This window comes from Eubalaena glacialis, chromosome 9 (genome assembly GCF_028564815.1).
Source record: "Eubalaena glacialis isolate mEubGla1 chromosome 9, mEubGla1.1.hap2.+ XY, whole genome shotgun sequence".
Lineage (NCBI taxonomy): Eukaryota > Metazoa > Chordata > Mammalia > Artiodactyla > Balaenidae > Eubalaena > Eubalaena glacialis.
The window spans coordinates 82,077,308-82,102,564 of record NC_083724.1 but is presented as its reverse complement, the minus strand read 5'-3'; the positions used below and the strand labels follow the sequence as shown (position 1 = coordinate 82,102,564).

At 52.0% G+C, this 25,257-nt stretch overlaps 2 protein-coding genes across 4 annotated transcripts; one reads left to right on the top strand and one right to left on the bottom strand.

The window, feature by feature from the left end:
• Positions 1-5,062: 5,062 nt before the first annotated feature.
• Positions 5,063-9,951, bottom strand: LOC133097354 (alpha-globin transcription factor CP2-like). Its single transcript, XM_061199218.1, has 4 exons — positions 9,942-9,951; positions 8,758-8,834; positions 5,729-6,804; positions 5,063-5,426 (listed from the first exon to the last, which is right to left on the bottom strand). Exons 1-4 carry the CDS (start codon positions 9,949-9,951, stop codon positions 5,063-5,065), a joined length of 1,527 nt encoding a protein of 508 aa, XP_061055201.1.
• A 4,177-nt stretch (positions 9,952-14,128) lies between these two features.
• AQP7 (aquaporin 7) lies at positions 14,129-22,998 on the top strand. Of its 3 annotated transcripts, none has more exons than XM_061199261.1 (6): positions 14,129-14,269; positions 20,876-20,999; positions 21,397-21,534; positions 21,744-21,862; positions 22,095-22,312; positions 22,666-22,998. In XM_061199261.1, the coding sequence occupies exons 1-6, from the start codon at positions 14,129-14,131 to the stop codon at positions 22,913-22,915; spliced, it is 990 nt and encodes a 329-aa protein (XP_061055244.1). In that variant the 3' UTR covers positions 22,916-22,998. The 3 variants fall into 3 exon arrangements, with proteins under 3 accessions (XP_061055244.1, XP_061055245.1, XP_061055247.1); XM_061199262.1 differs by having other exon boundaries at positions 14,133-14,269; positions 21,442-21,534; XM_061199264.1 differs by having other exon boundaries at positions 14,192-14,269; positions 20,898-20,999.
• The last annotated feature ends 2,259 nt before the right edge of the window (positions 22,999-25,257 follow it).

Below are 25,257 nucleotides of genomic sequence, written 5' to 3'. Positions count from 1 at the left end.
GACTCTGTGTGTTTGTGTGTGTGTGTGTGTGTGAGAGAGACAGTGAGTCCACAGAGAGGTTTTCACACTCAAGACCAGACATAGACATGCACATATACACACACACCTACTCATTCACACATATGTTCACATACAGATATATACAAAGATACAAATGTTTCTCACACATGCAAATTTCTTCAGTGTCATCTCCCAACTTCTTCTGTCAATGAGACCCCCTCCTTTAGGAAGCCTTCCCTGATAGCTCCAGCTCATACTAAAAAGTGACAGGCCTGAGCTCTATGCCTGGATTCTGATGCCAAATTAGGTAGCTTGATGAGGACTTTAGAGAGGAGCAGGCGGGGTTTGAATTCTGGTTCCATGACTTATAGGATGTTTGTCCTTGGGCAAGTGGTGGTGCCTCCTGACCCTGTCTGCCTCAGCCTCTGTCCACTCTTTCCTGGAGGCCCACGTATGACTCTGAGAAGGAAGGATGAGAACCTGGGCTCGGGGGAGGGTCTGGTCATTGAAGAGTGTCAGGGTTAAAGACCATCCTGGGTCCTGCCTGTGCCCCCAGCCCTTGCCAGCCTAGCCACCTAGCCCCCAGTTCTCCTAGCTTGGGTCCCTGGCCTCCTGGGCAGATCTGGATGTTCTAGTTCTGGGTGATCTTGGGTAAGTTGCTACCTTGCTCTGAATCTCAGTTTCCCTCCTTGAGTTTGAAAGGGGACACTTACCTGGGTGAGGATTAAGGGTCTTTTCTTTTTTGAGCAGTCTGAGAATTTTCAAGGCGTCAGGTGATTTCAGAGAGACCAGGGTTTGTTGAGGTACAGGCACTGCTCTCCCACCCCGCTCCCTGCTCCTTCAACCAGAGCTGCTCATTTCTTACTGATTGATACCACAGTGCCTGAGTTACATGGACTCTGTGGCTCCATGCTTCCACTGCAGGGGACATGGGTTCGATCCCTGGTCGGGGAACTAAGATCCTGTATGTTGCGTGGCACGGCCAAAAAAAAAAGTTCTTAAAAAAAAAAAAGTCTGGAAAATCCCAAGTGGAAAACAATTTGATTGAAAGCCAGTTTACATGATAAATAAGTTAATCAACTGGCATGTTAGTGGAAATAAATAGTTGAAATGATTCATTTTTTACACATTGATACTTTGGGGGACATTTGAGGGAAGTTCAGAGAAGTTTTAGTGTATCTGGGCATTTTTCTTTATTCTGATTTTTTAACATTTCTATTTGCATTTTTATTCCTAACCGGGTTTCAGCCAACTGTGTCTGCCCCATGCTATTCATAATAGAAAAGAGTTGGATACATTTAAAATTGGAGACAATTCTGTGCTGTACAGCCACATATATGACATGGATGTGGACCTACTGGCATGGAAAAGATATTCTTAATGTTTGAGTGAAAAAAGTACTTTACAAAACTTTATATAAGTTTCATTCTACTTATTGTTGACAAAGTGCGGGGCGGGGGAGGAGAATGTGTGTATGTGTATACATTAAAAAAAAGGATTAGAAAGAAACCTACCAGAATTTTTGTAGTTGTTGTCATGGAGGGAAAATGCTCTTTTCGCTTATTTCTATTTTAGGTAATAGAAGAATTAAAAGAAAAGAATCTGAGATTTTTTTTTCCATTTTTTAAAACTTTCCACTCCAATGATGGACAATTATACCTGCTTGACTTGTTTGGCTATGTGTTCATAAACATTTAAATTTTCAGTTAGGTTGAACATTAATGTCCCCAATCACTAGATCACATTAAAAGATATTTAGTGTAGTGAGTAAGAAAGGGGAGGTTGATGAGCACTGGGTTATTTCCAACCTATTTACTAGCAAAAGTAGTGTATTGCAGGCAAAATTAAAATAAGAAAACTGAATGACTTCTGAAAGAGGGACCAAATGCCTAAAGATACATCAGAGTCTGCAAAAATTGCCCTGTAGCACACTAATATTACCAATTCATTTCAACTGATTTATCATTTCAACCAAATTAGTTTTTGAGTTCATGGTCTGCTGCTGCCTTTGTAAACCTTTTCCTGGATCCTTTCTGGATGCCAAAAGTAGTGGGATGAGAGGACTGCATACCCTCCAACCCCATTTCACAGATAGGGAAACAGAGGCTCAGGGGCAGGGACTGAGCCAGGGTTGGGCAGTGAATCTGATGCCCAGCTGGGACTCAAACCCAGGTAAATGTGCAAGGGATCTGGCGGGGTCTTCACTGAAGCCAGAGCTAGGATACTTGGTTAAATTTGAATTTCAGAGAAACTATGGGTAATATTTTGTTTGTTTTTTCTTTTTTGTTTGTAAACAATGGGTAATTTTTTAGCATAAGTATGTCCCAAATATTGCATATATTGTTTCTCTGAAATTCAAATTCAAGACTGAACGTCTTGCGTTTTATTTGGCGGCCCTACTCAGAGCCCACCCTATGCAGACAGGACCCTGGGTATTCCCTGTCTGCCTGCACCATCCCCATTGGCCCTGGAGATCCCCCCAGGCTCTGTCTAGACCCACCTCTGACCCTAGTGCCCAGCCTCGCAGACCCTTTTGCTGCCTGTCTTCTCTCCATGGTTGAACTTTCTGCCACCTCAGCCTCCACTTCTTCAGCGCTGTGACCGTCCTCCATCCCGCCAGTTCACCAAGGCTGGCACCTCAGCACGCACCTCTGGGGCCACGGCCTCCCCGAGCTTCCAGTGTCCTCTTGGCAGCCTGGTGTCTGGGTTTCTATCTCCCTCCTCACCTGCTCCTTCTCAGTCCCCCTCCTGTCCCCAGAATCCTGGCCCTATCCCTTGCCCCACACCCTCGTGCTTCCCGGCGATCCCATCGACTCCTGTGGCAGATGCCCAGAGGCTGACATCTGTTCTCTTTCTCCAGCCTGAGCCTGGGCCCAATCATGCCCTGCCTGCTGGACACTCTGAGGCCTCAAGGACCCCAGACTGACTACTTCACTCTTCTCTTTGCTTAGCACCTTTCAAGGGCTCCTCAGGCCCTTGGTATAAATTCTGCCTCTGTGTCCTGGCAGACAAAGCTCTTCATGGTCTGTCCCTGCCCATTTCTCCAGCCCTCTGCAAACCACTGACAGTTCCCAGAACATAATTAGGTTTTCTCACAATCCCACTGGGCTTCAAATGACTTAAAATAACCACTACCGGGGCTTCCCTGGTGGCTCAGTGGTTAAGAATCCGCCTGCCAATGCAGGGGACACGGGTTTGAGCCCTGGCCCTGGAAGATCCCACATGCCACGGAGCAACTAAGCCCGTGCACTACAACTACTGAGCCTGCGTGCCACAACTACTGAAGCCCGTGTGCCTAGAGCCCGTGCTCCGCAACAAGAGAAGCCACCGCAATGAGAAGCCAGCGCACTGCAACAGAGTAGTCCCCTCTCTCCGCAACCAAAGAAAAGCCCGCATGCAGCAACGAAGACCCAACGCAGCCAAAAATAAAATAAATAAAATAAAAAACAAAACAAAACAAAAAAACCACTACAACCCCATCCTCCCTCTCTCATTTTAGAGGACTCAGTGCCCATCTCATCTCTTCTGGAGGATTCTTGCCCACCTCCAGGCTGGCTTAGCTGTTCCTGTATCCCCCTCTACCTTAACACAGTGTATCCTAAGTCACCTGCCGTTTTTTTTTTTTTTTTGAAGGTTGATTTTAATGAACGAAAATCTCTGTATAAAAACATTTAAACTTTATCAAATGCTTTAAAAATACACACACACACAGATCCAAATCCAATACAGAATCTTTTGAACATTATCGTTTTTCACCTCAGCATAACATGTAGAGGGATTTCTGGATAAAACTTTACATGTGAAAAAAGACCCATAGTCTTACACATGCACACACACAAGAGCACACAATCACAATCAGGAAGAACTAAAGTATATGGTAAGAATGCAAACAGGATGGGAATGAATTTCTTGTAAAGCTTATATAAAAGAACACTACATGAGTAAAAGAACTTTCTATACCAAGAGAAGATGCAGAGAGGGGAAAGAGAAAGCAGAGGTTAGTCTAACTCATTAATAAATAGTTTGAGAAGTTCCTTCAAGAACAGTGAATTTGGAGAGTTACAGATAATCCCTAGTTTTCACCACCTCAAATTCTGTGAATCTGATAACTGATGATGCTTTGAAAGTGTCTATGTTTTCATTTTTTTGTAGGTCTTGATTTGTTCATCGTTATTTAGGTGTGGTTTGTCCTTTTTGGTGTTAATTCCTCAGTTCTCACTCAGTGTTACATCCAATTCACCAGAAGAGCCACAGTAAGAAACGATGGCAAGCACAGAGGACTGCAAGGGTGGCAGTTATGGATGGCAGTTAATAAGAGCCAGACGGCCTGGGTTTGCGTTTCAGTGTCACTAGCTGCCAGCTGCCTGTTACTCAGCAAGCTCCCCGGCCACTCTATGTCTCCATTTCCTCATCTTCAGTTAGGGATCATTATTACCTACTTCATATAGGGCTATTGAGAGGATTTAAACAAGATAATCCATTTAAAGAATTTATCACACTGCCTGACACAACTAAATGTGCAATAAATGTTACCTAAAATTACTATTAGTCATAGAATTACAGGGGAATCAAAAGAAGAATTTTCTTCTTTCTCCGTATTTCTCTTTAATGAGGTTTTCAGAGGCAAAAAAGATCGAGGATCTAGTCTTATGAATATAGATGTTTGCTTTTATGTTAGAAAAAAAATTGACATGGCTCCATATCACAAAATTTAATTTAACATCTTTCCATTAAACATCACACAATTCTCATCATCATTACGCCCTACACACACCCTAAATGATGTGGAGTTTCTATTGATATTCAACAACAATAGGGTCCAGAAATTTTAAATGAGAAATAGCTGCAGAAACGCATGTTGGGCAGTAATCTGTGGGTGCCCTAAGAGCTTGGGCCAACACAGATGCCTGGGATTCTGCCTCCAAGGCCTGGACCCGCCCACACACAGTCAGATGGGTCAGGTTCCTGCAGCCCTTCAAAGCTCCATTTGCGACCCCCTTCAAGAGGGGAGTTCCCAATAGGTGAAAGCAGCAGCAGCCACTGAGGATGGAATGCCCCACACCTACTTCAGTATGATATGATAGCTATCACTGGTTTCTTTCATTGTGTCCAGAATAAAACAGGCTTCTTCCTGAAAGTTCTGTATCATCTCATCACGAAAGAGCACACGGATTCCTGTGGGCCCCGCTTGTAGATGTGGCTGATCTGGCAAAGGGGAAATGCTGAAAAGCCGAGCAATTTTTTCTGTCCGTTCAACAGCTGTCAGTTCTGCTAGGCAGACGGCACGGTAAACGAAGAAAGTACCATGTGAGTCTCCACCCGCACGCTTCTGCTGCTGTTGCTGCTTCCTCAGGTGCAAGGACTCCTGACAAACACAAATGGTTAGCCTTGGGCGCACCATCCGGCCTTTTAATGCATTAAAAAACCTGATTCCGGGCTTCCCGGGTGGCGCAGTGGTTGAGAGTCTGCCTGCCAATGCAGGGGACACGGGTTCGAGCCCTGGTCTGGGAAGATCCCACATGCCGCGGAGCAACTAGGCCCGTGAGCCACAACTACTGAGCCTGCGCATCTGGAGCCTGTGCTCCGCAACGGGAGAGGCTGCGATAGTGAGAGGCCCGCGCACCGCGATGAAGAGTGGCCCCCACTTGCCGCAACTAGAGAAAGCCCTCGCACAGAAACGAAGACCCAACACAGCCATAAATAAATTAAAAAAAAAAAAAAAAAAAGCCTGATTCCATCTGCAGGGCCACAGATTTGAATCACATCATCTCTAGTTAGTTTCAATAAATCTGCTCCTGAGAAGTTTGTAAAAAGCCTCGTGAATGTGGAAAAACGGTTTCGATGCAACCACTGCTGAGCCTCCTGAGGTGTGGTTGTCGGCAAGAGGTTGTCTGTGACTGGAGGGGGTGGCTCTGGCTGGTGATTTGGTGAACCATTTCCTTCCCCAAGAGAAAGACTGCTATGGGAACTGCTGAAGCCAGGTGATGGGGAATTATTGACATATGTGATCTCGGGCCATGGAGAACACTCTGTGAGTATAGTTGTCTTATGGGAAGGTTGATATTTCTCCTTCTCATGAGGCGTTCGTTTCTCCATTTTCTCCCTGTCTGTTTTGTGTTTTCTGTCTGCACCTTTGGGCTTGAAGACTTTGATCTGGCAGCTGGCTGAGTGTAAGTGCTCAGTATATTCCCCGTTCTCATTCTCCTTGAAGGTACTGATTTGTACTCGAAATGGCACTCCCTTCTCTCCACCATGTTTCCTCATAGTGAACTCTGTGCTAATACAATGCACCTGAATAAACACAGATGTCCTCTTTGCAGGGTCCCACAGGAACTCCACTGTATTTAGTTGGTTTGGATTAGCCCTAGGATCGATTATACCCACAGACATTGGGATATCTATGTCAAGAATTCTATCTCCATGTTGGTTCCACCTCCAGCCCTCCAGCTGCTGATGTTCCGTGTATTGTAGCCGTCTGTCATGGAACACGACACGGAATATACTCTTCACCATCTTGCCATTAATTTCTGGAAGTTCTCCAAGTTTCCTATTGTTTAGCATTCGGATTTCATAAGACTGGCCTTGATTGAGATATGTCAGGGTTTCATCATGGAGTTTCACTGTTGGGGAGGTGGCAGCACAAAGCACGTATTGAAAAGGGAGGATTTTATTCTCATTATCTGGAGGCAAACTTGACTCTTCTTGCTTAAAAATGGGCAATGCTAGGACATCACCTGTGCTCCCACGCCGCTTCTGCACCTTTTCCCCGCCCCTTTCTGTGGGAACCACCTGCCGTTTATCTGTCTGTCCCAAGACACAGGCAGGAGGGTGTCTGCTCTACCTCTGGGTCCTCAGCGTACAGCCCAGTAAATGAGCCCAGGGCTGGATCCCTGACTCCAACATGGATCCCATTTCCCTCCGTCACCAGCCTGATCCCAGCCCAATCCAGCTCTGCTCAAGTTCTGACCACATCCAAGACCCCAGCTTCACTTTTGACTCATACCTCGCCATGGCCTCAACAGCACACAAAGGAAAGGAATAAAGGCAGGTGCCCCTCACTACCAGGGGTACATCCCTACCTCCCTGAAGAAGGACTCAGCGTCCTGAGCCCTCTTCGAGTCTGCAGAGGGGAATGAGGGGCAGAGCCTCAGCCAAGGTGCTGCAGTGGAAGAGTTCGTTCCTTCAGGATGGTCTCTGACTGGGCAGCCTACCTCTGTCTCTCCTTACAGAGGGACCTGCTGCGTAAGTAGGCTTGGGGACCTGGGCAAGTAGGGGTGGGAACCTGGGCAATGCAAGTTCCAGACCTGACCCGGTCTATTGGCACCCTCTAGAGGAAAGTTCTATTACCAGAGCTGGCTTTGCAGCCAGATCCTATACCACCTCTCCACAAAGAGGGGCTGCAGGCCTCAGAAGCTTCTGGACCCACTGCCCACCATCCACTACTCCACTTGGCTGGTCTCCTTACAGTCTGCAGACCAGCAACCCCTCCCTTGTTTCTCAGCACCAGGTCACCTGCTCAAATCCCAAACTGGCCCATCTTTGGAGGCTCAGCTATTCCCTGGCTCCAGAAGTCCTCTCAGATGGCAGCTGGTGCTCTGGTTTGCTCCTGACCCCTCCTTGGTCACCCCATCTGCAGCCTTACATTCTGGTCCAGCTTGGCTCCTTCCCAGAGGCCTTGCTTGCTGCTTCCAAGGGAGGCGTCTTCCTGCGGGCAGGGCCTAGGGTTCCCCTTCCCCCACTCAGACGGGGGCTCCCAGAGGATGAGGCCCAGGCTCTGTCTCCTCCCCAACAGACTAAGAACCTCCAGAGAACCAGGCCTGGCTTTCTACCTCCCCTCTTAGACTGAGGTTTTCCTGCAAATATGGCTTATGTCTCTTCCTTCCCCTCAGACTGGGAGGCCCCTGAGTCCAGGGCGTGAGTGTCCCCTTCTTCCTTCGGGACGGGCGCTTCCTTAGGTCTGACCCAGGGTCTTCTCCCCAACCCTTCCACCTGGCTGTTGATCTCCAGACTTTTCCACCTCCAATCCCCTTTCTGTGCAGTTCTGACCACCGCGGGGGCACTCAGGAGCCTCTGGAGCCTCCCCCAGGTCTGGGGCCCTGGGAGGGCTTCCTTTGGCCCTGGGCTGGACCCTTGGCTTGGAGCACAGGTCCTTCCTCTGGGACCATGAGGCCCAGAGCACCCACCCCGAGCTCCACCTCTGACCTCACAAAGGCTGCCTCAGAACCTGGTCTCCGTGGCGCTGCTGGCAGGAGAAGGGATGTTATTTTGGGCAGTGCATCTGGACTTGGCTCAAGTGACAGGGGCCAAACCCCTGCCCCACTGACCTCTTCCCTGGAGCAGCAGAGCAGAGCAGTGCTCGGGCCACCCCGAGGAGGGCCGAGAGGCGGGCTCTAGCCTGGGGACGCAGGGACAGCGGAGCCCTCGCAGGGGCTGCAGCCAGAGCCTGAGACAGTCACGGAGGAACAAGTTCAAGGCCTGCTGTAACTGAGAGGCCCCCAAGGCAGACGCTGGGAAGCATAAGGCACTTTGGCAGAGTGAGTCGGGTTCCAGGCAGGGCTGGGACAGGGGGCCTCCCCTGGGACCCAGGCCTGGGAGTGCCACTCATGGGGACCACATGGGGAGGAGGTGACCGTGGGACTGTCTGGGGCAGGAACCCCAGCTGGGAGTTGAAGGCCTGGATATCCGTTTTGGTTTAGTCCTGAGTTGCTGCGTCATGTGGGCGCGTCACACTTCCTCTCTGGGCTTCGGTTTCCTTACCTGTAAATTGACCGCTGGGAGGCCCAGTGGTGCAGCAGAGACTGGGAGGATGTGTGGGGCTGGGCTGCCAGCAGAGCCTGGGGGGGTGGGAGTGGGGGGGTGAGTAGAGACTGGCGACACGGGACCAAAGCAGAAGGGATGCAGATCAGAGTAATGGGTGGATTTCTGGCTTTGCTGGAGTGGTTCCTCCCTCTGGAGTCCCCTCCTGAGAGGCTGGGGCTAGAGGGTTTCTGCCATCAGGGCTAGGGATGTGAACTTAGGCTACAGTTAGAGGGAAGCGGGCTAGAGAACAAGGGAGCATGCAGGATGGGGAAACTCCAGGGTTACCTTTGTGCTGTCGTTTGTGAGGAAAATGGGGATTAAAAGGGGGAATTTTCAGGAAAGGTGAGAGGGTAGATTTCGTTCTGAGGTGGGGGTTAGGACTAAATGAACTTTCAGGACCTCATCCTGTGTGTGTGTGAGTGTGTGTGTGTGTGTGAGAGTGTGTGTGTGTGTGTGTGTGAGTGTTTGTGTGTGCAAGGGGAGGCAGACAAGGCCCTGGAAAGTCACAGTTTAAGTCAGCAGCAAGAGAGCTTGAGGTTAGACTGAAGACAATAATACCCGCATATGTGAGGGTGGAGCTGCTGGGGGGAGGCTGTGGGCATCTCCACTGTCCAAAGCTGGGCTGCAGACTTGGGAAGGTCAGGAGGACCTCCGCAGGGCCTGGTCCGGGGGCCACGAGTCCGGGGGCCACGAGGCCGGGGACCAGCAGGGGTGAGGGGGTGGGGCTTCAGTGCCACTCCCCATTGGCTGAAGACACCGACCCCTCCTTCTCCCTCCCTGCCAGCTCGGCTGGGTTGAGGGGTTGGCCCTGGCAGGAGCTGTCCCTGTGGCTTCTCCCGTGGGGGAGCTGAGGTCTGATGGGAATGAGGGGCGAAGTTCTGAGCCCCCCAGCCCTAGTGACCTCTCTCTGGCTCCACAGCATCTAAAAATCTCAAAGACAGAATATGACTCAGGCCGACAGGAGGAAGCGGTAAGTATCCCACCCATTCCCCTACCCCAGCCCTCCCGTCCTGCACCCAGCACACCCCCAGGGCCCTCCCTGCCCCTCTCTCAGCCTCTCCCTCATGGTAGCTGATCCTCCCAGACTCCTTCCTTCCCACCCCGTACCAGCCCATGGGGCCCAGAAGAAGGGTCTCTCCCACCTGTGCCCATAGCCAAGCATGGGCTGGGCCCTGGGCTGAGGGGAGGCTCAGAAAGACCCAGATGAGGGTCAAGGAGTTGGGCAGTGGGTTCCAGCTGCCCCTGTGTAGGTTGTGTTCAATTGAACTGAACTCACTACCTCTCACCCGGTCAGGCTCAGGTCTCTTTGGGGTGAAATAAAAGCCAAAGTCCTTGCAATGGCCAAGGCCCTGCCTATCTCGTGCCCGTTTCCTCTCTGACCTTCCCCCACCCCACTCTCCCCTCCTTTCCTTTCCTTCAGACATGCTCAGAGTCCTTCAGTGACCATCCCCCCTGCCTGAAACGTTCTTTCCGCAGTTCCCCACAGGGCTCGCTCCCCTCCTCCCTGTCTTTTTTGTTTTTTAAATAAATTTATTTATTTATTTATTGGCTTCGTTGGGTCTTCGTTGCTGCGCGCGGGCTTTCTCTAGTTGGGGCTACTCTTCCTCGCGGTGCGTGGGCTTCTCACTGCGGCGGCTTCTCTTGTTGCGGAGCACGGGCTCTAGGTGCGCGGGCTTGAGTAGTTGCGGGTGCGCGGGCTTGAGTAGTTGCGGCGCACAGGCTCAGTAGTTGTGGTTCACGGGCTCTAGAGCGCAGGCTCAGTAGCTGTGGCGCACAGGCTTAGTTGCTCCGCGGCATGTGGGATCTTCCCGGACCAGGGCTCGAACCCGTGTCCCCTGCATTGGTAGGCGGATTCTTAACCACTGTGCCACCTGGGAAGCCCCCTCCTCCCTGTCTTTGCTCAAATGCCACCTTCTCAGTGAAGCTCACCCTGACTGCCCTACTCAGTCACTGCCCACCCCCTTTACCTTGCTCTACATTTTCCCGTAGGATGTACTACATTCTACCACACAGATGACCTACTTAGGACATTTCATCTCTGCCTGTCAGCTCCACATGAGCATGGATGTTGGTCTGCCTATGTGCTCTTGGATAGAGAGAATGAATGGGTCCCCTCTGTGCCGATGACATCGCTGTCTCTGCCCAGGACTCTCAGAGGGCTTTAGACCCTTTTTCCAAAGACCCACTGGTCCTGCAGGCAGCTCAGTCCCAGCTGAAAACAGCCTTCTCCACTCCTCTCCCGCCACTTCCTGTGGTCTCAGCTCAGTCAAGGATCCCCTTCTCCTCCAATGCTCAAGCCAGAAGTCAAGGCCTTGTCCTTGATATTCTGTCCCCCACGCCTCACATCTAACCACCAATCTGCTAAAATATGAAAGATATCCTCACTCCCACATCCCTACTCCCTCACAGCCACTTTAGGACACCACCTGCCCATTCTTCAAGTCTCTTCAGGCCTTGCCTCCCACCCGGGGGCTTCTTGCTCTGATGGTGTTATCCACCTCCTCCACTGGATGAAGCCATCCAAGGGCAGAGACTGGATTTTTACTTTTACCCCTTGTGCCTGACTTATAAGTAGCTGCTCAACAAACATTTGTTAAATGGATAAATATTGGTTAGCTGGTTAAATGGTTGGCTTGAGGTTAGTTGGATAGTTTGCAGCTGGTTGGTTGATTAGATAATTAAACGAGCTGGTTAATAGGAGAATCAGTTAGTTGGTTAAGTTGCTAGGTTGATGAGTCGAAGGGTTGGTTGGTGAGTTGTTAGATATTTAGTTCCTTGGTTAGCACATATTACTTAGGTAATTACCTCATTGGCTGTTAGTTTCTTGGTTTGTAGGCTAGTTTTCTTAGATGCCCTTTATCATTCTATACCCTTCTTTGAGCTCTCTCATCTATGCCCATGGGTCAGATGACCATCTATGATATGGTGACCTCCAAATGGGTATCTCTAAACAAGACCACATGACCAGCAGCCTCCTTACTGGTCACCTCTACTTAGCTGTCTAGTGAGCTCCCCAAACTCACCACACCCAGAAGGGGACCCCTCATTCTCCAGCCTAAGCCTGCAGCTTCTCTCATGTGCCTCACGCAGGCCATTGTGCTGCTCTAGCCAGAGCCTGGGGTCATCCCTGACTCTTCCTTCTCCGTTCTCCTCTCTAATAAGACACCAAGTCTGTCAGTTTGACTGTCTTCCTCTCACCACCGCCACTGCACCTTCTTGGCTTGGGCTGCCATCACCTCTCAGCCTGTCTGATTGCTCACCACGCCTCTACTCCTGCTGCCTTATTCCTGCCTCCAAAGAGGAGACAGTGCTTCTGCTTAAATCCTCCACCCCACGGCCCTCTGGGGCGAGGTCAGACTCCCTAACGTGGGCCATGAGGCCATCTGCTCCTCTCTGCCCATCTCGTGCCACTCTCCCTTCTCTCTCTGCAGCCCATTCTTATAGAATTCCTCTATACACCACACACTGTCGTAGCTGCAAGCCTTTGTCCAAGCATTAGCCCAGAACTTTCCCCAGCCTCCCTTGATGCTCCTTCATCTGGCCGGTCTTCTATTCTCGACCTAAATTTCCCTTCCTCTGGGAGAGCCTCCTACTCCCTCCTCTGGGTCATCTGCTTCCTCCCTGCAATCCCATAGTGCCCACTCTTCACTTGTGGCAACACTCTTTACACTTTTAAGTAAGTGCTTAGTTAATTGTTTGTCTTCCTAAGAGCAGGGATCATGCCAGTGTTCTTTACTACAGTCACTGAACATAGTAGGCATGCTAGGCATTCAATAAATCTTTGGTCCATTGGCTCCTTGGTGGTTGTCACTTACTGCGTCCTGCCTGCTTTGTGGTGAGGAGGAAGGGGCCAGGGCTCCAGAGCTCTCTTGGTGTCTGTGACTTCCTGCTTTGTCTGCCTCTCCTCTGCCTCTGTGGTACCTTCCCAGGACTGTTCTTGAATTCCTGCTGTCTCACTCAGGCTCTTCTTCAGGGCTGAGGAGGCATAGGGGCAAGGCGACCCTTATATGATGCTGCATGGGAGCTGCAGTTGGATGGGAGCCATTGGACCGACCATCCAGGCAACTCTACATCCCCCTCCATATGCTCAGTCCTGGGTTTGTTTCCCTGAAGTAAGGAAAGAGCAAGGACTAGGGTGGGTGAGAAATGAACATGGGGTCTCAGCCAGAAAAGCGGAAGGTGTTCTATCCATGCCTGGTTTACATTTCTCACTCCCTGTCCTTACTCTTTGCTGGTGTGAGGCTGGGGAAAGTCAGCAAGCTGAGGCAGGGTGCAGGTGATGTTGCTGACCCCAGCAGCGTGAGGAAGGTGAGGGTCACTTAGCGTGGGAGGCGGGGGAGGGTCACCAGTCTGAACAAGCACTGAGGCTGCACTTAGAGGCATCTGCACCCCTCCTCCTCCTCCTTAGCCTCCGGACACCGTCTCCTTCCTCACACTCAAGTCCTATTCCCCCACCACCAACAGAAGATAGAGCCTCTAACTCCCTTTTTCATCTGTCTATCCATCCAATCATGCACTTACTAAACAAACGTTTATCAAGCCTCTACCATGTGTCAGGCACTGTGGGAAGTTCTGGGGATCTAGTGGAGAGTAACAGATGAATTCTCAGTTTTCGTTCATTCAACAGTGTATATTGCACACCTACTATGTGCCCGGCACTGTGCAAGACAATGAGGATACACCAGGGAATAAGACACAGTCCCTCCTTTCCTCTGTCCCTCCCGTTCATTCGTTCATTCATTCACTCACTCACAAACATTCATTTGTGTTGACCTTGCTTCAGAGCCTGGTATACTCTGCTGTCCTCATCGTCTCTGGCAGAACCTGGGGCATGCTTCAGGCCTCGGTGCTGTTTCTAGAGCCCGGGAGCAGACTTTGCCACAATCTGTGCTGTTTGTAGAGCCTCACTGTTGCCAGCTCCTGCCTGATGCCTTACCTTTGTCCCCAGAGCTCTGGCCCCAGCAGACAGGCAGACAGACAGACAACTGAGCTCCACTCTCCTGCCTGCTCTCTCCCACCTGCTTCTCCCCTGAGGCTCTTTGGCAGCACAGATGGCGCGTACTGGCTTCCCAGCTGCCCCCTCTGCAACCTGGCCTCATTAGTGCGCCCTTCCCAATGGTCCAGTCCCCATCAGGAGGAAGAAGGGGCATGATCTGGATACCCCCAGTCCCTCTCCACATCCCTGGGACTCTCACATGCCTCTGATCCCAGCAGTACCAGCTGCCCTGGGCAAGAGGAGGTGTGTGGAGAGGCCACTGGGTTACCCATTAACTCAGCCATGAGTTGAAAACCCGATGGACTGTAAGTGCGCCTGATCTCATTTCTGCCCATGGGCTCGGGCTGCTGCTTCAGGTCTACCCGCATGTCCAAGATGGTCACACGGTCTGCAGTAACAAGGATGCAAGCAGTACTGCAGAAGGAGATGGTGCGTGAGTTCCTGGCCGAGTTCCTGAGCACGTTTGTCATGATGGTGAGTGGGTGGGTGGCACAGGGTGAGCAGGCTCTGAGGAAGGGGCCTCAGGAAGGTAGGGCAATCCATGACCCCCTCCCCACCGCTGGGCCCTGAGTCACACTGTCCATCCCCCGGCCTCTGAGCTACGAGCCTGAGGGAGAAGCATGGGAAAACAAGGAGAGAGCTCTGTCTTTCTCACCAAGTCTTTTTGGGAGAGAAAGGGCTCATGGTACGTTGGAGCAGAATGAAATCCTGGGCTGCTTGGGGGTGGGTGGGTCGGGGGGCATGCCTGGAAGTGGGGAGAAGGGAAGCGAAGAGCAAAGAGATTGGAGAGGACATTGAGGCTTTGAGAATCAATCCTGGGGGCAATGGGGAGGCGTCGAAGGTTTTCAAGCAGGGGAATGATATGACCAGATTTGGATTTTAGAAGGAAATTCTGGGCGCAGTGTGGAGCCTAAGCCGAATGGGCAAAGCTGGAGGGAGGGGAACCGAAGAGGCTGTGGCAATGACCTAGGATAGAGAGAGGGTGTGACCGGTCCAGGGATGGAGAAGAAAGCACACATCTGAGAGAGTTATGGAAGATGGAACCTGCGAGCAACAGATGTGGGCTAAGTGCTTAGGGGGCCGTTCCGCGGAGCCTGCGGCCCAGCGCAGGGCGAGGCGTGAGGTCAGTGTTAATGTGACCAGGTGAGGTGCCGGGGAGAAATCTCGGGGGTGCTTGGTTATAGAGGTCTGGAACTCTAGAGAGTGGCTTGGGCTGGAAGTAAAGAGTTAGACTACATCAGAATATGAATTGTGGTTATAAAAACTGTCCAGTGAGAATGTATAGAAAGAGAAAAAAACTGAGTTGAGGACAGAGCCTGAAGAATGAAGAGGAGCACACAAAGGGGCCTGAGAAGGAGTGACTGGAGGGGTGAGAGGAGAAGGGGGGGGACCCGGTTACAGAAGTGGCGGGGTCCACAAGGAGGGAGTGGTCAGCAGGGTGGGAGGCTGCAGACAGGCCAGAGAAGTGAGTGCTGATGCCTTCTTGTAGAGTATGGCAACCTGGAGGTCCCGGGGCACCTTGGTGAGGGCTCTTTTAGTGGATGATGGGACAGAAACCATATGCAAGTGGGATGTGGATTTTCTTGGAAACTCCCTGTCCCTCCACCTGCGTCGGCCCTGCCACTTATCCCATCCAGCCTCTGCCCTTAAGCTGTGGCCATGCTTGTTTGCACCTTACGAAGGCCCAGGTCCATGAAAAGAAGGGCTAGCCTCTGGGAAGGGAAGCGAAGGCGTCAGGAGCACGCCAGAGGCGGCAGGGGGCTGGGAGTCGGGGGGAGAGGATGAGTGTGGTTGTGTGTGCGTGTGTGAGTGTCTGTGCGTTGAGTCACGGGGTAGGAGACAGTGGGATCCACAGAGCCCAGGAGACTCTGGACACCTAGGTTCTTATCCTGATCATCCTGCCACTGAGTCACCAGCTGGCCTGGGGCAGGTCTCTCTGTGGCTCAGAGCCTGTCTTCTCAGACATTATTAAGTGTGTTGAATCAGGCCTCCATGGGCTTTGGAGCTGGGTTTGAATTCTGGCTCTGCTATCTTCTAGCTCTGTGATCTTACATAAGCATCTTAACTGGTCAGAACATTACTAATATCGAGCTGGCCAACTTGTGTGAAGAAGGTCAAGAGCCCGACACCCAGCGCACACATAGGACATATGTGTTGGTTGCTTGTCAAACTGACAAGCGCTCTCAGCTGCTCTCCCCTCCCTGCCTCTCGCTGTCTCCCCCTCCTCCATTACCTGCCCTCCTGAGCTGTGACGACAGCATCTGGATCCGCTCTTGCCTTAATCCAGGGCAAAGTAATTCATTTATGACAAGACATTCCAGCCCCATGAGGGCTGTTAAACCTTGGAACTGTGGAGACGGGAGGGTGCTTCCTCAGAGAGCTCTTAGGGAAAGCAAGCACTGACCACATGCATTCATGCCTGCCCACTGCCCACGTTTGCGTTTTTCTTCCTTTTATTGAGATTATTATTGAGCACTTACTGCATACCAGGCACTATAATGTTAAGCCCTTATGTGCAGCATCTTCCCAAATCCTCACAACAGCCCTGTAAGGGAGGTACTATTATTATCCCCATTTCACAGGTGGGGAGACTGAGGCTCCGTGAGACAAAGTCACTTGCCCAAGGTCACATTTTAAGTTAAGATGAAATCCAGTCCAGTCTAATATCCCCGTCTTGACCCTTCATCGCTATGCTCTGTCCCTTAGCTTAGCTGTGGATTTCTGACTGTCCCCCAGCTGAGGTAAGGCCCTCACTTTGGGTAGTTCAAGACCACTCTCCAGGCCTCGGTTTCCCTTGGGAGCAGAAACATTTGCCATTCAGTTGTTGTGAGGATCGAAGGGAAGTTACCCCCTTGTAAAAGAACTTTGTGAGGTTCATGCTCACAGAGGACATTGTGTTGTTGTTATTTTTAGGTGTCGGGCCTGTGTGCCAAGACGTGATGGCTTTTTCAGTTGATAGGAAGCTCAGTGAGTCACCAGCGCAAAGATTTCCTCAGAAAAGCTAGAGTGACCTTGGGCCCCATTTATTGCTGACAAGATAAGGGAAGCAGACTGTTCCACTCGGTTCCACTCTGTAACCTCCGGGGCTGTTGTCCTCCAGGCTGGGCCCGTGGCTATTGGAGGGACCGGGACAGGCTGGGCCACGTTCACTGACCAGAGAGGGTGGGCGCTGGGCTATCAGGGCCCTGGCAAACCAGCTGTAGTTGTCAGTAGTAGGGCTGGGGTTGCAAACTCGTGCTGTGGGGGGCCAGAGAGAGTCACCTGAGGGTGGTGGAGATGGTGGCTAACGGCAGAGTGCGGACCTATGCGAAGACGTGACTGCCACCACTCCAGCCGACCGTTGCCATGCCACGTAGAATGCGGGCCACTGTTGCAGAGCTTCTGATTTTGCGAGAGAAGCTGAAACTTCTGTGCGTGTGTCAAAACCAGATTATCCAAACAAAACGTGTGCTGGACAGCTTAGGTCCAGGGGCTGGTAGTTGGCAACCTTGACACAGGAGATCACGTGGGGTTTATTCACTCATTCATTATTTTTAGTAAATGGTTTTGAGCTCCTACTTGGAAATGGGGACCCTTGGTCTTCAGACCCTCCATGCCTGCTCCAACCCCTGCACCTCCTGACCCCCCAAGCCTGCCAGCCTGGCCTGGCCTTGCTCCCCGCCCCCAGCGCTACTCAGACACTTTGCTCGTCCTTTCCTCTCTCCTTTATCTTCAGCCCCTCCCTTTCTCAACCTTAACACACTCAGGTCTCTCGCCTAAAACAGCAGAACACAGAACATCCCTCCCTTCACCCCGTGACCCCCTTCATTTATCACACTCGCTCTCCCTCCCTTCTCAGGTAGGTTCTCAAAGGCATGTCTACCCTGGTCCTTTCAACTGTTCACCACCTACCTCCCTCACGCTTTCTGGGACCTGGCTTCTGACCCCATGGCCTGATGATACAGTGCTCACCACGCTACTCATGACCACTGGACAGTCACATCCAAAGGGGTGCTTTCCAGGCCTTCTCGCCCTTGACCCAGAGTCTGCACATGACCGTGTGGGCCACACCCTTCTTGGGGAACTCTGCTTCTCCCTGGGGTCCAGGGCACATTCTCTTTGTTCTTCCATTTCAACAGCTGCTCCAGCTGGGGTTTCTAACGCCCACCCCTGAGGGCTGACGTTCGGCCCTAGGTTCAGCCCTCAGCTGCCCACTCACCCTGCGCCCTCTCCCCGGGGGTCTTCATCCTCCCCGACGGCTTCAACTGCAGCCCTTGTGTCCACAATTCTTCAGGTTTTCTTTTTTCAAAAACTCTAGAACTGTTCAAAGGAAATACAATATGAGCTACATATGTAATCTAAAATTTTCTAGTAGCCACATTAAAAAGGTAAAAAGTGACAGATGAAATTAATTTTAATAGTTATTGTATTTAACCCATATACCCAGAATGTTACCAGTTCAACATGTAATCAATATACAATTATGAATAAGATCTTCTACATTTTCCTTTTCCTACTAAGCCTTTGAAATCTGGTGTGTGCCTTACACATACAGTAGATCTCAATTTGGACTAGCCACATTTCAAGTACATAATAGCCACATGTGGCTCATGGCCATCATATTGGATGACACGGGTCTAGACTCTGATTTCCAGCAGTTTGGACATCTAGAGGTCCCTCAAAGACAACATATCCAAAACACATAGACTTTTCAGAGGAGGTGCAGCCTGAATGTGGTCTTTTTAAAAAATTTTTAATAATTAATTAATTTTTTGGGCTGCATCGGGTCTTAGTTGCGGTGCGCGGGCTTCTCTCTAGTTGTGGTGCACGGGCTCCAGAGTGTGTGGGCTCTGTAGTTTCTGGTGTGCAGGCTCTCTAGTTGAGGCACGTGGGCTCAGTGGTTGTGGAGCACGCGGGCTGAGTTGCCCCGCAGCATGTGGGATCTTAGTACCCCGACCAGGGATTGAACCTGTGTCCCCTGCATTGGAAGGTGGATTCTTAACCACTGGACCACCAGGGAAGTCTCTGAACATGATCTTAGAGTGTCAATTTTTCAGGATCTAGGATCAGGTAGGTATTCCAGAGGGAGGGAGTGGCGTATGCAAAAACACAGAGGCATGAGAAAGCAAGGCATGCAGGGAGCAGTGTGCTTGTTTGCTCTGAGACTGGTATAGGTGACTGCTTACATTCAAAAACTGGTTCACCATGTGCAAGATTTGTACTTTGGACAAGCCACTCAACATCTCTTAGCCTCTGGTTGCCCATCTGTCAAATGGGGAGAATAATAGTACCTAATGCATAAGTTGGTTTAAGGGTTAAAGGAGGTGACAGATAGAACTTGCTGTCATATAGTAAGTGTTCAATAAATGGTTATTTTTCTTAATAATAGTAGTAATGCTATTATTAGTAACACTAGTGCTCAACATAGAGAACACTGGAGCAGATAAGAAACTGAGAGGCAGAAGGCATGAAATCAAGGGTCTTAAATGGTGGCTTACTGAGTTTGGACTTCATCCTAGAAATGGAAGGGAACCAGTGAACCTTTGAACAAAAGGCAGACATGGTCAGATTTTTGTGTTAGGTCACTCTGGCTGCAAGAAGGAGACTGAGTAAGATCTGGGAGAATGTAAGCTGAGCTGATTGTGTGTGGGGGAGGAGGGAGAGGACATCCAAGTTTCTGGCTTGGCCAACTGGGATGGGGGAGCATGGGATGAAGATCACACTTTCTGAGAGATGGTGAGCTTTCAAAATAGAGCTGGAGACGCTTGTGAAGCACCCCGGAGACTTCCAGTGGGTATCTGGAAATAGGGATCTGGCTCCCAGGTGGAGGTTTTGGGAATTAGTGCATCAGGCATATCTGAAGCTCTAGCCCTGGTAAGAAAACGCAGGAGTGACTGGGGTGAGATATGAAAAGGGCCAGGGTTAGAACCCTGGGATCATCTGTATTTTATGAGGCAGATGAAGGAAGAAGAATGTGGGAAGGAACTGTGGACCGGGGGAGGCTACAGAGGGAAAAGGAAAGGGGAGAGGGATGGAAGCCAAAGAGGAGGTACTTTCCAGAAGCACAGTGTGTTTAAGGGGGTGAAAGTCAGCACAGTCAAGTGAGACGATGCCTGAAGGGAGCTTTGGGCAATCCGGAGGTTGGAGCCCTCAGACAGAGCGCCGGTGTCCGTGACAGTTGGAAGCAGAAGCCGGGCTGAGGAGGGAGGGCAAGGGAAGGGATAAAGGAGCCAGCCAGCGGGTCCTTCCTGGAGCCTGACTGACATGGGAGGGGGCGTCCAGGAGTCCACAGGTGGACAGGGAGGCTGGCCTGAGGCGGGAGGCTTTACTTTCAGGAAGGAAGAGACCCGAGTGTGTGGCAGCCAGTCAAGGGGAGTGTGGAGGATACAGGCCAGGGGGAGGTCTCTGCAGAAGGAGAGAGAGGTGGGAGCAGGAGCCAGAGCTGAAGGGAAGGTGGATATAGAGGCAGGTGGGTGTTGTTGAGTGAGGGCCTCCTTTTAGGTCTCTAACCTCCCTGTGAAGGAGGTCAGTGGGCAGTGTCACCTGCTGAGATCTGGTGCTTGGGGATGGGCAAGAAGTTCAGGAGTGACGCCCGAGGGCAATGGGAACGAGGCTGGCTCCAGGGCTCAGTGTGTGGGGCTCTTGATGGTTGGAGGTTCCTGGCAGAGTCCAGATGTGAGGCTTGGAGATTCCTTGAAGAAACTCCCTTCGGGCTAGGCTGAAGTGTGAGAAGCTCTGAGGGGTCGAATCCACACCAGCCCTGCCCTCCCGGAAGCCCTGCCTCCTCCAGGACCTTCAGGTGCGCCTGGAGTCTAGGGACCCGGACATGCCCTTAAGAGCCCCTCACTCCACTGCCTCACTCCGGCTCCTTGCACAGCCCTCACCCAGCTCTCACTGGTCATGTCTGAGAGGCCTTGGCAGGGGCAAGGGGGAGAGGTCACGAGGAGGGAAGTCTCTGGAGGAGGGGGCGGGCAGAGGGTCCCCAAGGGCAATGCTGGGGAGGTCTAGCACGGGAGGGGCGGGGCCCCAGCTGAGCTCCGAGCGCCTCTCTGAGATTGGGGTTTCTGGGTGGGCAGCCCCCTCAGAGGCCCTCTCCTACAGGTGTTTGGTCTCGGCTCCATAGCCCACATGGTTCTAGGAGACAAGATGGGGAGCTACCTCGGTGTCAACTTGGGTTTTGGCTTCGGAGTCACCATGGGAGTGCACATGGCAGGGAACATCTCCGGTGAGTGGGCTGGGCCCCGCCTTGTAGGCATGGCCAGGTGTCCCCTGCGGGATCCGCCTGCCCCCTGCCGGCCGTCCCCTTCTCCAAGTCAGCCAGCGCCTTGCCCTCACGGGCCACGTGGAGGGAGAACACCCTGAGCCCTTTTCCTCTGCCCAGACGCTTCACGAGCCCACTTGTCCCCTCGTTTTTACTAGCTGGGTCAACTTAGGCAAGCGATTGAACCTCTCCATCCCTCACTTTCCGTAATGGCTAAATGGAGATGGTGGTGCCTGCCTCGCGGGGTCCTTGTTCGTGGAGTGGGTACGCTGCACGAACGCTAGCCGTTATTATTGTTGCTCTCAGTATTACTGATTAGTGTTGTTTGTTTCTACGCCGACACACTTGACCCTCCCTGCAGGGGCCCATATGAACGCGGCCTTGACCTTCACCAACTGTGCACTAGGCCGCATGTCCTGGAAGAAGTTTCCCGTGTATGTTCTGGGTCAGTTCCTGGGTTCCTTCCTGGCTGCTGCCACCATCTACTGCCTCTTCTACAGTGAGTGTCCCGCCCTGGGTTGTCCATCTCTGGCCTCAGCCTCCTCCCCTGAAATATGAGCTGATCCAACCAAGTGTCCTAGCCTGTGAAAATGTCTGGGAGAGAAAAGTCTTGGAGCTGCTCCCTGCCCTCCATCCTACAACCTCATCTCTGAGACTGCAGTGGGGTTTGGCTGGGGGCAGGTTTATACTCAATCTGTGTTTCCACAGCTGCCATCATCGACTACTCAGGGGGAAGGCTGACAGTGACTGGTCCCACAGCCACTGCTAACATTTTTGCCACCTACCTTCCTGACCACATGACCTTGTGGAGAGGCTTCCTGGATGAGGTCAGTGGTCCAGGGTGGGTGCCCCTCCTCAAGCCCTCCCCCACTCAGGAGGGGGCCAGCAGGCAGCCCCTCGTGGTGAAGAGGACAAGAACTCTGGATGGGGACTTGTCCTTGTACCAGGACATGTCTCTGCCAACGGGTTTGGGCTGGGGGCACTGCTGAGGCCCTATGGCTTGGCTAGGGACCCCAGGTGGCTGTCACGGTGTCGGCTGCCACGGTGTCTGCTCCCCAGGTGTTAGTGACAGGGATGCTTCAGCTGTGTCTCTTAGCCATCACGGACAAGGGGAACAACCCAGCACTGCAAGGGACACAGGCCTTGGTGATCGGCATCCTTGTTGTCATCATTGGAGCGTCCATGGGCATGAACTCAGGATATGCCATCAACCCCTCCCGGGACCTGCCTCCACGCTTCTTCACCTTCATTGCTGGCTGGGGCACAGAGGTCTTCAGGTACTGCCTAGTCCAGCCCACTCCTGTGAGTTTTCTGTGGGTTCCCTACATGTGGAGGGGTGGAGTGGCCCGGGAGCATCCTGCAGAGCTCCCAGTGGCCTGGGGAGGCAAGAGTGGGTCCTGACTTTCCTCCAGACCCTGCTCCTGGACTGAATGTCAACCCTGCCCCAGACCCGCCTCTGTCCCTGAATCAGGCTGAAGCTGGTCGGTGCCCCAGGCTCAGGGGCAACTCCCAGGTTAAGGTGGGGTTTCTCCTCTACTCTCAGGCCCTACTCTCTGTCTCGGCCTGAGGTAGATGCAGGTGCCATGCTGGGCATCGGCCCCCTAAGCAGGCCTCTGCCTCTTGCCTGCAGCACCAAGGACTGGTGGTGGGTGCCAGTGGTGGCCCCACCCCTGGGTGCCTACTTAGGTGCCATCATCTACTTGATCTTCATTGGCTCCAGCATCCAACGGGAGCCCCAGATACTGGAGACTCCCTCGACGTATGAAGACCGCAGAACACCTGTGTTGCCCAAGACCATGTCTCACCCACCCATGACCTCTTCCCTCACCCCTGTCTCTGTGTCCCCCGACAACAGACCTTCAGTCCTGTCCCACCCTTAAGTGACTCCATCTGCCTAGAGCACCTCTAAGTAAGACCATTTGTGACCCCATCCCCATCCCAATAAAGAAAGCCTTGTCTCACAGTGGCACCCCCGGTTCCTGGGTGCCTCCTGTAGTTGGGCTTCCCTCCTGGATTCTTCCAGGAGCCCCAGGGTTATGCCGTAGCCCAAGGCTGAGCATAGAGCTGAGAGGCCTCCGACTCCTTCCGGCCCTGGGAGCTGGGTTGCCCCTGGGGAAGAAAGTGGAAGGGCCAACCTGTGGCCTCGGTAAGAACGGGATCAGATCACAGGACACCGGACACAGAACAATGGACTTTCAGGCACAGGGTAGGAGGGGATAGCTTGGGGGAAGGGACACCAGCTAGCAGGTGGGGGTCAGTTCTGGATATACCTTGAGTGCCCTGGGATAGGACTCTACACTCTCCCTCAGTTCTGGCCAGTCCTTGGACCAGGCAAGGCAAGTCCCAAGTGTGTAGGTCAGAGTTTCTCAATCTTGTTTTCATTATCGCCCCCTCAGGAGCCTTTTAGACATTTCTTCCTTAATCACACAGTATTTTAATACCACAGATATACTGTATATCTGTTTATGTACTGTACATATATCTTTGCTTTATACAAAAAAAAGTAAGATTAAAAAAAATCTCTCCCTTCCAAGGATCCATTTTTTCTCCCATGGGAGCAAAATCTCCCCCACCCTTGAAAATGCCTGATGAAGACTGAAAGGAGGTAAGAGACTGGGCTCCTCTTCCTTCTTCCTGAGGCCAGAGCTCTCCCACAGTAAGGAGTTCCAGAGTTGGAGAGGAAGATGCAGAGAGGAAAATCCTTCCAAAGGGCACAGGAAATGGTCTCGTGGGGTGCAGGGGGACAGGTGCAGAGGTTGGGTGGCGGTGGGGCAGCCAGAGTCCACTGACCCTGGGGTGCAGAATCATCTGCGTTCTGGGACTCAGAAGGCAGCATCACCCATGGCTCCTGTCACTGATTGTGCATTTAGCCTTCCAACAATCATGGAGCTCCTCCTGGGTGCAGGCCCTGGGGATGAGGCTGGGTCTCTGCCTTCGAGGGGGGCAGCCCCTACTGGGGACAGGCAATCACAAGGAAGGAGCTAAGTGGTGAAGAGGGGGCTTGTAGCCCAGCCTCAGGAGGAGACAGAGCAGAATGGGGGCTGGGGGGGTGTCCTTCCTGGGGCTGGTTGCCACACTTTAAGGTAGGAGACAGCGGGCAGAGGAGGCTGGGCTTTCTTCTGGAAGTGTGGGCATGGCAAGATGAGGTTTAGAAAGTCCACCTGAGCTGCAGTGTGCAGGATGCTGGAAAACGGGGAGACTGGGGCCTGCAAGGGAGTGTGGTGTGAGGCTGCTCCAGAGGAGTGGCAGGGCAGCTAACAGGTCAGCGCTGGTGGGCGGAGAGGAGAGAAGGGATTCGCCTAATACCAAGGAGGTAAAACCTGCAGAACCTGGGCTTGGACTGGAGGAAGGAGTGGGTGAGGAAGAGGCGGGGGCCAGGGCTCACTTCCAGTTTCTGGCTTGGGCCCGGGGTGTTGGAGATGTCCCCACTGAGCGTGGGGCGTGGGAGAGGAACTGGTTTGAAGAGGAAGATGGTAAGTTGTATCGTGGACACATTGACTTTGAGGTGCCTATGGGACTTGGGCAAGAGGTGTGTAGTCTTGGGCAAGTTACTCAGCCTCTCTGGGCCTCGGTTTTCTCATTTGTAAAATGGGTCTAATAATATTACCTGCCATTTGGGTTGATGTGAATATCCAATGAAATAAAACATGTACAATGCTGAGGATAGTGCTTGGCACAGAGTAAGTGCTCAATAAACCATTGTGCCTTTTGTGTGGTCTGGAGCTCAGAAGAGAGTTGAAGCAAGAGATTGGGGAAACTGTGGTTGTGTGGATATAGCTGGGGCCGAGGAAGGGTGAAAGAAGGGTCAGTGAGCAGGGTCCTGGGAGCACAGCCAAGAGGCAGCTGTGAGGTGGAGTGGGCCTCTCAAGAGGTTTGGTTGACGAGGGGCACAAGCTGGGTGGTCAGGGGACACTGGAAACATCCCAGATGTCCATCAACAGAGGAACAGATACATTGCAGTCTAGTCACATTTAGTGGAATACGATACATCAGTGAAAACTAAGGCACAACAGCTACCTGCAACAACACGGGGAAAGTTTGGAGGCATAAAAAGCAAGGGAGTACGACACCTTATACCATTAAAAAACAAGCAGAAAGGAATATATTCTTTGGGTGTATGTATGTGATAAAACTACTTAAAAAAACAAAGAAGGGATGCTTCCTCCATGGAGATAGAGATGGGTGATAAGGTGGGGAGGAGCATGGTGGGCAAGCTATTAAT